Consider the following 12,722-nt stretch of genomic DNA (forward strand, 5'->3'; position numbering starts at 1 on the left):
CGCTCTCCCCCTTTTCCTCGCTCTCCCCCTTTTCCTCGCTCTCCCCCTTTTCCTCGCTCTCCCCCTTTTCCTCGCTCTCCTTTTTCCTCGCTCTCCCTTTTTCCTCGCTCTCTCCCTTTTCCTCGCTCTCTCCCTTTCCTCGCTCTCTCCCTTTCCTCGCTCTCTCCCTTTTTCCTCGCTCTCTCCTTTTTCTCGCTCTCTCCCTTTTTCCTCGCTCTCTCCCTTTTTCCTCGCTCTCTCCCTTTTTCCTCGCTCTCTCCCTTTTCCTCGCTCTCTCCCTTTTTCCTCGCTCTCTCCCTTTTTCCTCGCTCTCTCCCTTTTTCCTCGCTTCTCTCCCTTTTTCCTCGCTCTCTCCTTTTTCCTCGCTCTCTCCCTTTTTCCTCGCTCTCTCCCTTTTTCCTCGCTCTCTCCCTTTTTCCTCGCTCTCTCCCTTTTTCCTCGCTCTCTCCCTTTTTCCTCGCTCTCTCTCCTTTTTCCTCGCTTTCTCTCTCCTTTTTCCTCGCTCTCTCCCTTTTTTCCCTCGCTCTCTCCCTTTTTCCTCGCTCTCTCCCTTTTTCCTCGCTCTCTCCCTTTCCTCGCTCTCCTCTCCCTTTCCTCGCTCTCCCCCTTTCCTCGCTCTCCCCCTTTTCCTCGCTCTCCCCCTTTTCCTCGCTCTCCCCTTTTCCTCGCTCTCCCCCTTTTCCTCGCTCTCCCTTTTCCTCGCTCTCCCCCTTTTCCTCGCTCTCCCCCTTTTCCTCGCTCTCCCCCTTTTCCTCGCTCTCCCCTTTTCCTCGCTCTCCCCCTTTTCCTCGCTCTCCCTTTTCCTCGCTCTCCCCCTTTTCCTCGCTCTCCCCCTTTTCCTCGCTCTCCCCCTTTCCTCGCTCTCCCCCTTTTCCTCGCTCTCCTTTTCTCGCTCTCCCCCTTTTCCTCGCTCTCCCCCTTTTCCTCGCTCTCCCCCTTTTCCTCGCTCTCCCCCTTTTCCTCGCTCTCCCCCTTTTCCTCGCTCTCCCCCTTTTCCTCGCTCTCCCCCTTTTCCTCGCTCTCCCCCTTTTCCTCGCTCTCCCCCTTTTCCTCGCTCTCCCCCTTTTCCCTCGCTCTCCCCCTTTTCCTCGCTCTCCCCCTTTTCCTCGCTCTCCCCCTTTCCTCGCTCTCCCCCTTTTCCTCGCTCTCCCCCTTTTCCCTCGCTCTCTCCCCTTTTCCTCGCTCTCCCCCTTTTCCTCGCTCTCCCTTTTCCTCGCTCTCTCTCACTCTCCTCGCTCTCTCTCACTCTCCTCGCTCTCTCTCACTCTCCTCGCTCTCTCTCACTCTCCTCGCTCTCTCTCACTCTCCTCGCTCTCTCTCACTCTCCTCGCTCTCTCTCACTCTCCTCGCTCTCTCTCACTCTCCTCGCTCTCTCTCACTCTCCTCACTCCTCCACCCATCCTCACTCCTCCACCCATCCTCACTCCTCCACCCCTCCTCACTCCTCCACCCCTCCTCACTCTCCCCACCCCGTCTTCACTCCCCCACCTCTCCTTGCTCCCCTCCCTCCTCTCTCGCTCTCCCTCAACCCCTACCCCCTTCTCTCTCTCTCTCTCTCTCTCTCTCTTTCTCTCTCTTTCTCTTTCTCTTTCTCTTTCTCTTTCTCTTTCTCTTTCTCTTTCTCTTTCTCTTTCTCTTTCTCTTTCTCTTTCTCTTTCTCTTTCTCTTTCTCTTTCTCTTTCTCTTTCTCTTTCTCTTTCTCTTTCTCTTTCTCTTTCTCTTTCTCTTTCTCTTTCTCTTTCTCTTTCTCTTTCCCACCTCTCTCTCTCTCTCCCACCCCTGTCTCTCTTTCCTCTCTTAGTATTCCCAGTCAGTGAAGCAACGGGTGATGTTTGTCTAAATATGTTCTTAATTGTAGGAGTCCAATAGATGTATGTTAGATGTGGTTGGCCTTCCTCACTCTCCCCCTCCCCCCACCTCTTCGCTATACCCACCTTCCTCTCTCTCCAATCGATCTATGTTAGACTCTGGGCAGTGCCCAGTATCTTTGTGGGAGGAGGGAGGGGAAGGATAGAAATGGGAGGAGGGAGGGGTGGGGTGGGGTGGGAGTCTGGAGGGGGGTTGGGTGGAAGGGGCAGGGGAAGGGGTGGTAGGAGGCAATGGAGGAGATAAAACAACAGCTTGGGCCAGAGATAAAGCATGTCAGAGATATAATTACCCAGCATGCGTAGCACAATGCAGGGTTAAGCAATTAGTTCACTCTATCTGTCTGTCTGTTTACCTGACAGACATCAGTCTATGATTGAGGAACCGCTTAATTTCAATTTAATTCTATGTTTCGAACCCTGCAGAGCCCGAATCGGAGCATGAATTGTAACATGAACCTGCAGTTTAGTAGTACTTTGGCTCTGAATTTGGCAAATTGAACGGAATCTTGTTCCGATCACGCATGCGCAGATTGTGAGTAAGGTAATTTATTTAGTCAGTCTGTCTATCTGGCAGAAAAACAAAATTGAAAAATACATCCAACTGGATGCTCCTGTTGGTCTGAGTGAACGCTCTTCACACATTGACTGCCGATGAACCTGTTGAAGTCACATTGGTGGATAAAATCCATCATGGTGTTTGACTTTGATGTTGCACTTGAAAAGTGATGTTGTGAAGAATGTTAATTTTCTGGAGCATAAGGAAAGGATCGACAGTAAAACAATGCATGAGACCCAAAGTTTTTAGTCGCGCTACAAAATTTCATTTTAGCCTTCTCATACATTTTCTTTTTACAAACGTGTGTATATATACACACACACACACACACACACACACACACACACACACACACACACACACACACACACACACACACACACACACACACACACACACACACACACACACACACACACACACACACACACACACACACACACACACACACACACACACACACACACACACACACACACACACATACATCTGTGATCTGTGTCGAGGGACAGGTAGAACGATGGATGAAATCAACAGGACGTTGATCGAGGTATCCTTACTGCTATGGGAAGCAAGGTGAAACTGCCGTTTCGGTGATTAACCCTCTTTTGCTGAGGTCGAATGGTTAACGCCCAAAACATCAGCTTCTCCTTGTTTCCCACGACAGAAATCGATCAACATTCTGTTGATTTCATCCATCAATATACACAAACACTATTTGATATCATAAAAATTATATTCTGTACAGCTATATGGCTTCAACACCATTGTCATGTCGTTATTTTAGAATAGTATAAAATAAATTGCTAAACTTTTAAGAGCTTACAGGATGGCTGTTGACTTACTGCACTTGAAACACTCGGCATATACAGTACTACTGCATATTAACATGAATGGCACGGCCGATCCTCCATCTATACTCGGCACTTCCGGTGTGAATCGTGGTGATCGCGATTATCAAAAATGATCACCAAATCATGTAATAGTTGATAACCATGATTGACATTTCTTCTCCAAAGTAGACTTGCTTGGTTTTGGAACACAGGGGAGCACGATTGGGAGCATGGATTGTACCACGCACCTGCAGTTTAGCCGTACTTTGGCTCTGAATTTGGCAAATTGTACGCAATATTTTTCCGATCGCGCATGCGCAGAGTCGTAAGGTAATTTTCTCCATCTCTGTTTGTCTGGCAGTCAAACAAAATTCAAAATCATTCCAAACAGGAAACGTTCTGTTTTTAGGGACAGCATAAAGGACACAAACAACAGGCCTGAATAACTAACGTAATGGTTGAAAGAGGGTGCATCAATGGCGGTAAACTGTGGATTTAATGTTGTTGGTTTTTTTTCCTATAACCTTTAAATGATAGCTATGTTTGTTAAAAAATAATTAATTTGAGTAAAAATCATTTTCTTTCTGAAAGTGCTACACAGGGTGTGACATAGGCAAGATGGGTCAAGTGGCCTTTTGTCTTGGCTGAGTTAACTCATCTATTTGTTATAAGACCCCTCTTTTCTGTGCCTTCTTTCCTGCCCTTACCCCCCCCCCTCACCCCTAGCCGTGTGTGAAAAAGCTTGCCAAAATGGTGGACGCTGCATTGGACCAAACCGCTGTGCCTGTGTCTACGGCTTCACTGGGGTACAGTGTGAGCGTGGTGAGTTCTTTTCTGTCTCAGTCTCTATTTGCTTAGGCCTCTCGCCCTGCTCTGGCTTCCTCCATTCATAAATCTGTTTGTCACGTGCCCCGCGTTCCATACATGGCAAAAATACATGTGCTTCAAAATTCTCCGTGCTTCACGAAGCAGGTTGAGGATATCAAGTCTGATGTAACATGCCAGGGGTTAACGGAGTGGTGGGTGAGCGCATGCAAAGAAGGTTGGGGGGCATGGGTTCCAGCAAAGATCCCGCTAATAAATCTACTCTTTGTACACCGGCTGCTTTTGCCACATTCCGAGTGGACGTTGTCGTGTTCTGCAGTGCAGCACGCTTACACAGCTGCAGCCCTTGGAGGTGGTGGGTGGGGAGTCGTAGTAATTGCACCCACTGTAAGCAATAGAAATGAGACTGCAAATGCAATGGGACAGTTGTGGTGCTTTTGGCTGTCTGGGCTTGTGATGAATGCAAGGACAATCTAAGGAAGTCATTGATGTTTGAGGGCATGAAGGATGGGGGGAGAATACGAGAGAATATTGCAGGCCATAATTAAATTTGATTGGGTTGCAGTGTGATGGAAGCCTGGTGTTGGCTTAGCGGTTACGGTGCTGCCTTAAGATTTTAGGGCCTTGAGTTTGAGCTCATGTCATGCCGTTAAATAACGCCAGGTGGGTTGACTCTGTCTGTCATCTTTCCGACATCGGCAAAATGACTACCAGCTTACTGGAAACAGGGGGCACTGTAACATTGGCACAGCCACGCTCCCAGCAATGATGCAATCAGCAGCCACAGGCTGCATACAAAATAGTAATGATAAAAGTGCGAGGGAAAGCAGGAATTTGTGTTTTCCTCAGATTACAGAACTTGTAAACCATTGTATACAATCATGGGTCTCCATTGGATATATAAATAAATCACAAAGGGTGTGTATGTATATGTATACATAAGTATGTATATATACACATACAAACATACACACACATATATTGAATGCTTGGCGTGGGCTTAATGATTAGGGTGGTGGGCTTGGGATCCTCGGATCCTGAGTTCAAATCCCACTCAGCTGTTGAATTAATACCAGGTGGAGTTGACTCGGCCTGTCATCCTTCTGAGGTCTGCAAAATGAGTGCCAGCTTGCTGGTATCTTGTGTCGGAGTGGCGACCCGTCCAGGATTGTATTCAATAGCCAAGGAGACTGCTTCGGCAGCACCAATGCTCTGCACAACAGAGTATGGTTCTGATGGATGGATATATATATATATATATATATATATATATATATATATATATATATATATATATATATATATATATATATATATATATATATATATATACATATATATCACAGCCAACCAATGAATAAAACAACTACACTCTCCAATTTTGAAACAAATGGGAAGAGCAGTGTCAGCCTCAGGCAACGTTTCACTTGCGATCCACAAGCTTTATCAAGCCAATGGGAGCCAAGCTGGCACACGCGGCCATTTCATTGTTGAGTTTTTATAGACCACTCAACCTACTTCCAATCATGCATGGAAGCATGGAGCTCTTTTTTTGTTGTTAAAACAAGAGAAAGCCACGTCATCATCATTGGGTTACTTCTCATTCCTATGTTGCAAATGTCATGATCTGGTATTATATTGATGCATATGAGTGGTGAGGATTGTCCTCTCTTCTTCCCCCGCCCCCCCCCCCCGCTGACGTGCTTCCGGTTGGAGCACCTGCCAGACCTGCTCGGTGTTGGCTTGTCAAGCATCTTAGTTTTACACCATCCCCTTCTTGATGTCTTTATCCATGTATTATATTGCATTGGGAGATCAATATTTTCACTTTCACTGATTGCAATTTCATTTTGCAATCCTGACATATTTAAATTATCCCCTGTTCTACAGTTGTATAATTAGTGCATTCCACTGTCATTATTGATCTCGATATAATGTCCAAGATTTTTTATCTTGGGCTGTCGCCAGTGTATCTCCTTGATTATTATCAAAGCATTTCGTTTATGGAATAGAGCCATCAAAATGCACTTCTGGAAATCTCTTGTGATTTCCTGGGAGATCTGATAGATATCTGAAAACAATTTCATCATCTCGTGAGAATTTTCTCTGAAAGATGTATTTGTTTTCTACACCAGAAGTGAAGCATTTAAAACTAGAACAGCACTTGGTGGAGCGCATACCTCCACCAGGGTGAACAATTTACATTTTGCATCCCGTTGATAGGCCGGATCTGCATCCGGACTTTAAGCAAAATCGAATCAGCTTGTTCTTATCACCTTCCCAACTCATCCACGAAGTTTTGTCACAACTTATCCATAACTTGCAGATATTTCATAACTTGTCATTGGTTGCAGATATTTGGACCCAACCTGTTCACCAAATGTCCTCCGAGTCTGTCCTTAACTTTTTGAGATATCATGTTCACAGATAGACAGAAAAACAAACAGACAAACAGCCAGACAGACAGACATGGGTGAAAACATAACGTCCACCGCAAGTGGCGGAGGTAAAAATGGAAGCTATGAGGTTTTCTCTGATTCATTCAGACTGATGGAGATAACTCACCTACTCTTCATGAAAGTCACCCTTTGATCTTTGTTGTCACCTAACGGCTAGTACTGTCAAGTAGGACACCCAGGTTACCATCCATCTGTCGGACCGCACATATGCTGGTGGCTCCCTGTCTGCGGAACACCGGGATGGCAGTTCATTCCTGTGTCGAGATTTTCTCCTTCTGGACGGCTCAGCATGCAGTGTGCATACCTCTAGGGTCTCTGCTATCCTTCCAGCCCCAAAATGATTGTATCAAACGGATCATGATTTTTTTTGGTAGCTCTTCTCCATTATGAACACTTTTCCTCTCTGTCAATGTTTCCACGAAGATTAATGCCACTAACCTTTTACTGCAGCCATTTGTCTTTCCAATAAATGCATTCTATGTTGTCGTAGTAGCGACCAAAAAGAAGGGAATAATGATATTGGGTAGTTTAAAAAGGGAAACATTGTTCGATGGTTTGAAGGAGAGCAGAAAGCTGTATTTTACCCAGCTTCTGTATTTTTATATTCGGCTTTTCGTAGCAAGACGTGATACAACACAGGAACTCATTCCAGCAGAGCCAGCAACATGCCTTGACGACAGGCCGACTTTAATTTGTGGATATTTGGACTCCATTTCTAGTGTGCAAAGGATTCCGATAAAGGCAAGCAAGCCTCACTGCCAAGACTGCTTTGATACACTGCCAATCTGCAGAACAGGTGTCCATTATGGGCTGCCCTTTGGGATTCAATGGGAAATTATGGCTCCAAATATCCAAGCACCTTCTCTTCTGCCACACCTGTTCTAATTCTTTGGTGTTACCTGTTGAAAAAGAACCAATACAGGAACCCTTTTGGAGTTTCATCTCCACACACGTGTCATGAATAATGTCTTTTATATCCTCGTGGACTCCAAGCCGTCATCGTTTGCCTGATTCATCACCTTGTCCAGATGGGGGATCATCAGCATTCCTTTTCTTTTTTTTCTCTTTTTCTCTTATCTTACTGAATTTTGACAGATGTAAAGCATTATCTCATGCACGAATACTCTCACCCACAGTTTTATAACTGATGGTGCTTCACCTTGGTTGTGCTTTCTGCACCAAGTGTGCAGGAGTTTCACTTGTGTGTGTTTCATCATCTGCATTTCAACCTGTATTATCGTACAAAACTATTTTTACCATAATACTGTTCTCATGACTTAATAGGTTTTCCTTGAGGTTAGAATTACTCCCTTGTCATTATAAAGTACATAATTTGTGATTGAAGGCATGATCCTTGTGCAGCCATTGTATTCCATATCCCCTGACTTCAAAGAATGCACACTTCCTTAGAAAAGATGTTTTGGGGCCTCGGGCCCGGTAGGATGACCACGAGTTACGTGCACTCCCCTCTGAGATGTTTCACCTGGTTTTTAATCCCGACCCAGCTATAAATCATCTTCCTGGTGTTTCACAAGCAGGGTGATTCATCAATGTGTGTGCCGTCCCTCGGACATTAAGCTGGGCATCCTGTCTGCCGGCATTAGTTGATGGATGTGAAAGATCCTTCCGTGAAGAGTAGGCGAGTTATCGCTGAGGCATATTTTTATGACCTGTGATAGTACAGGAGATGACAGAATTATAACTAGTGTAATTCATGCAGTTCAAATCAACTCATCTTTACTGAAAGTCACCCATCCAGAAATGAGAAATAGATATTCATCACAAGCAAACAGCAGCAGAAGAAGAAGTAATCAGACTCGGTGCGGGGGTCGGGGGGGGGGGGTGTAATGGTTAGTGTCAACTAGAGAGGTCTGAAGTTCGAACCCTGCCAGATCATACCAAAGACTTTTAAAATGTTACGTGCTGCTGCTTTGCTTGATGCTCAGTATTTTTTTTTTTAAATGATCGAGCACAGAGAAGCAACCATAGGTTGGCAACCATTGTGCAGCCTGAATGGCCTCCTTCTCCTTCATGGAAATTCCATATAAGGGAACTCATTATGTTAAGTAGACAAAGATTACCATCTATCAAGATCCATCACTGCCAAACCTTTAGTCCTAAATTCCCATGTATTTTTCTGTTATCTTTCAATTGACAACTAACTTGACCACGTCGATCCTTTGGGTAGTCAAGTGAAAGTTACTTCATACTTCGGGTGAAAACTTTTTTCTTTTTTAAGTCATCTCAGACTCTTAAGGACATTGGGAGACATCAGTGTACTTTTATTTGAATTAGAAAGACATCTATATACATGGTAGGTCAGTGTTTGTCATCAACCACACTGCTGTCTAAACTGTGTCAACTGCTGTAGGCTCGACCAAAGGCTCAAACGTATGTCCGACATCAACTCTTGCAACTTATGCAGAAACAGTGCAGGACCTTGCGCAGGACTCTTGGAACTCTTCTAATCTTGAGAAACTTGGGAGACTTGGAATCTTGGAAATTTGGAATTGAAAAATCTTGAACAGAAAAATTACACCCCACAACCACTCATCAGATTTTATTGCAATAGAGCATATGCTTTATTCGGCAAAAGCCTCACAAACTCCATCCACCCGAAGGGTGGATAACTGCTCGTTTTACAATGGACAAAAGCAACGCACCACTGTACTCATAAATGTAACCTGAACCGATGATCTGAGCATCATGATGCGTAACTTTCAGATGGGAAATGCCAAATTGTCACCAGAAACAAACTTATCAAAGGTGAGAGAAATGACGATGTGCAGCTACATCTTTACAAAACTTTTCATGTGATCTGGTGAAGAGCATCATCTGATTTATATCAGATCTCATGGGAAATCATTCATTTCTTGAAAAGAGAAAATGTCCAGTTTTTGGAGTTCTCAGCACTTTCTCAAAGAGCACAAACAATATGTGCTTCGCTGGTGAAGTCACCACGCTTCTGGCACCACAAGAAGTATTTACCAGGAATTCACAAATATTTGTTCTTTCGATGAACCGTTAAAATCAGTCAAAGATGCAGGTAGTAAAAAAAACATTCGGCCTGAGTTGTGTCTTTCAGATTCTATGTTTCTGGCCTTAATCCCTGTTTGTTCATTTTTTTTTCATTTTGTTTACAGAAAGCAAAGCTTGTAAAAGTACAATGATAGGAACAAAATAGACGATGGTTACGCTCTGTGGGGCATTCATAATGTAATATGAACCAAATGTTTGTGTATATTTACATCACCAAAAGTGTGTAAATAATCATAGCCAAGGGAGTTGAAGTCACCGCAGATTAAGAAGCTCGAGTTAGGATGGAATACGTACATAAACAAGACATTGCTACAGAGAGGGACAGCGATCCGGAGATATTCCACAGGGATTGTGAGTTACATGGAAGAGGTTGTATTAACAATAGCCCAAAGACAGTGAAAAAAGTATAATGAGGTGTATACATAAATTATATAAATATATGCAGATATAGATATTTTTTTACGAGTCACATATCATTATATTGTTGTAGATTCTCGCCCGCCGGCGTGTGAACGACCGCGTCTAACCAATAGCGGTCGCTTCGCCCACCGAACGGACAATCCAGTCGCGGCTTTCCAGATCAATGCCGAAAACCAGCCACGGGTGTATTTTTAAGCACACCACAACCTTGTCCGCACTCTACCCGCGCTACAGGGTCAATCGCCGAATTGTCGAAATACCTAATTAATCGCGTGGGTAGGTTACTGAGAGATTGTACCTCAACGGGACCGCTTGGAAACGAGCCGCTTAAGCAGCTCGCTTCCTTTTGGGATAACCGAGCGGTGTATTATCGCGCAGTCCCGCTGGACCCGATCATTTAAAAACCGACTATATTCCGAGAGCAAGATGGGGCAGTTCAATGAGGGAATGGACGCAACGAACAGGTTTACATTCACACAAGGACATTTATTATAATAAAGCATGTATGCAATTAAACAAGGCAAAACACGTATGATAGGCGAACTACAACCGTTCTACACAATCACTTAACAGTTTCCTACTTATTAGACGGGCCCACGGACACACGTACGCACACACACACACCCAAGAAATGGTGGCAGAGGCCTTTAATAACGAGCTCCAGCTCAGAGGACAGGTGAGCTGAAACCCAGAACCAATCTCGAACCTCTCCACCTCGTGTGGTCTTCAAGTTGTTCGGACACGGGCTCCAGCGAGAGCGAGCTGGATCCAATCGCCGTGAGCCGCGATCCTTCCCGAGCTCTCGCGAATCCTCCCGCGCTTCTCAACACGTGCTGGTGAGACGAGGCGCCGATCCTTCCTGTCGATGCGTCGCTTCCCCGAGGAACCACCTCCAAGAAGAGGCCGACGAGTCGCACCAAGCCAGGAACCAAAATGGAGAACAAAGAGCTCCATGAACCAAGAAGAAGAAGCCACCACTCGCAGCTCAAGCCGAGTAACCAGCTCAACTCTCTTCCAAACAAGGCAGCTTCAAGCAAAAAGCTTTCAAAAGCCTCCAACCCTAACCAGAGTCAAGCAGTGGCTGAAGCTCGACTGAACAACCAGCCAAGCAGAAACCGAAGCTCAACTGAACAACCCCCGAACACGAACCAACTCGAGGATCTCTTCCTTATCCTCTTAGCAGCTCGAGCCGAAGCTCCACTGAACCACCCGAACGAACCCGAACAAAGAAAAAGGAACTCCTCTTTATCCTTCTCTGCCCCCTCCCCCGCGCCCGGCGTGACTCATGCCCTCGAGATCCATCCCCCGCTCAACCACGCGTGGGAGGGAGTTGTTGACGTCATGAATCACGGGACGGAAGGCCTCTTCTTCCTCTTCGCAGAAGAGGGGGAGGGACGTCTCCATTGTTTCGTGATCGCTAACTATTAAATCGATCCACAGCGCATCTAATCGGTTTTTAAACATTTAAACAATGAAAGGTGAGCTATCGAGGGAACAAGCACTTATCGACATAGCTGACTAAAGGAACCTGTATGTTGTGTGCAATCAAATTCCTAAATTCAGAACACTACCTCCTCCCCTTTTTACAGACTCGTCCCGAGTCGTCAAATTTTCGTGTGACCAACATGTGTAAGTTTTCCCCTCGTACGTTCTACCTTTGGATCCCTGAGTGCGACATTTCTTTATACGTGTCCCAAAAATAAATAACCTAATGCGCTGCGTAACTAACTAAACAAACTCTCAGACTCATTCGGACAACTTAATTAAAATTGCCGGCGCTAAAACAAACATGCAGGTGGGGTTCCACGTATTTACAATTTTCACTCAACTTATCCATTACTTAACCATGGCCCAGGACTTGTGATCTGTGAAAGGGGAGAAGGTAAAAGTCATTTCGAAGTTCATTGATGCAGGGGAATGGATGGAGATGGTCGCAAAACACAAATGAGCATGATGGATGCACGGGCTGCTTGCAGGGCAGTCCTTGCAAAACTGGATGTTACTGGTGCACATGGTGATGGATGGACACAGGGGCAAATGCAAACAAGGGCGAGCAGGCATGGGGTCAGGGCAGAGGCAGGCAAACTAGGCATGGCAAGGCAAGCCCATGCAGAACAGGCAGCTGCAGCATAACATGCTGGCAGGTGAAGCTGGCCGGCCTCTGGTGTGGTTCATCAGGTCTGGAGAGAGTGCGGTGGTGCCGGCTGCTCTGAAGGCGGGCTCGGACCTAGCTTACTGTCTCCCCACCCCCCCCCCCCACTCTATCGCCTTTGCCTGTCTCTGTCCATACCCACTCCCTTAATTCGCCACAAAACACAAAAAAAATTTAGCCCCTCTTTATTTTTATTATTTTTATTTCCCTTTTATAATTGTCTCCCAAACCCCCTTTATCGTCCTTGTCCAGCTTACTTATCTCGTCAACCTAGCCGACTCGCAACCCCTATGTTCCCTCTGGAGTGGAATAGGGAGAGACTAGCCTCCTGTCTCGAGGCCCAACGAAGCCTCAGAATGGCCTCCTCAGAGTTCAGCAATCTACCAAGGTGAGTCCAGCGGCCTACAACGAGCGAAGGGATGGATGGTGTGAAGGGGTACATCTCCTAACTACCCTAACATTCATTAACCTGAAACTACCCTGGGGCTTTCAAAAACACCTCGCACTTTTTAACTATCGGTTCGAAAAACCATGATTCCCGTCGCCTGTGTTGGTGTCCGTCTTAAATTT

At 45.6% G+C, this 12,722-nt stretch overlaps 1 protein-coding gene across 1 annotated transcript in view; it reads left to right on the top strand.

Annotated features, from left to right (window-relative positions):
• The window catches only part of LOC147030806 (fibrillin-2-like), a 332,975-nt gene that overhangs the window by 6,922 nt on the left and 313,331 nt on the right, over positions 1 to 12,722 (top strand). Inside the window, exon 5 of the mRNA XM_085875239.1 lies at positions 3,984 to 4,079. Coding sequence (XP_085731365.1) covers positions 3,984 to 4,079 — 96 coding nt within the window. The remainder of the gene's footprint in view (positions 1 to 3,983; positions 4,080 to 12,722) is intronic.

This window comes from Eptatretus burgeri, chromosome 3 (assembly GCF_056783735.1).
Source record: "Eptatretus burgeri isolate ZD-2024b chromosome 3, Ebu_testis_v1, whole genome shotgun sequence".
Classification (NCBI taxonomy): domain Eukaryota; kingdom Metazoa; phylum Chordata; class Myxini; order Myxiniformes; family Myxinidae; genus Eptatretus; species Eptatretus burgeri.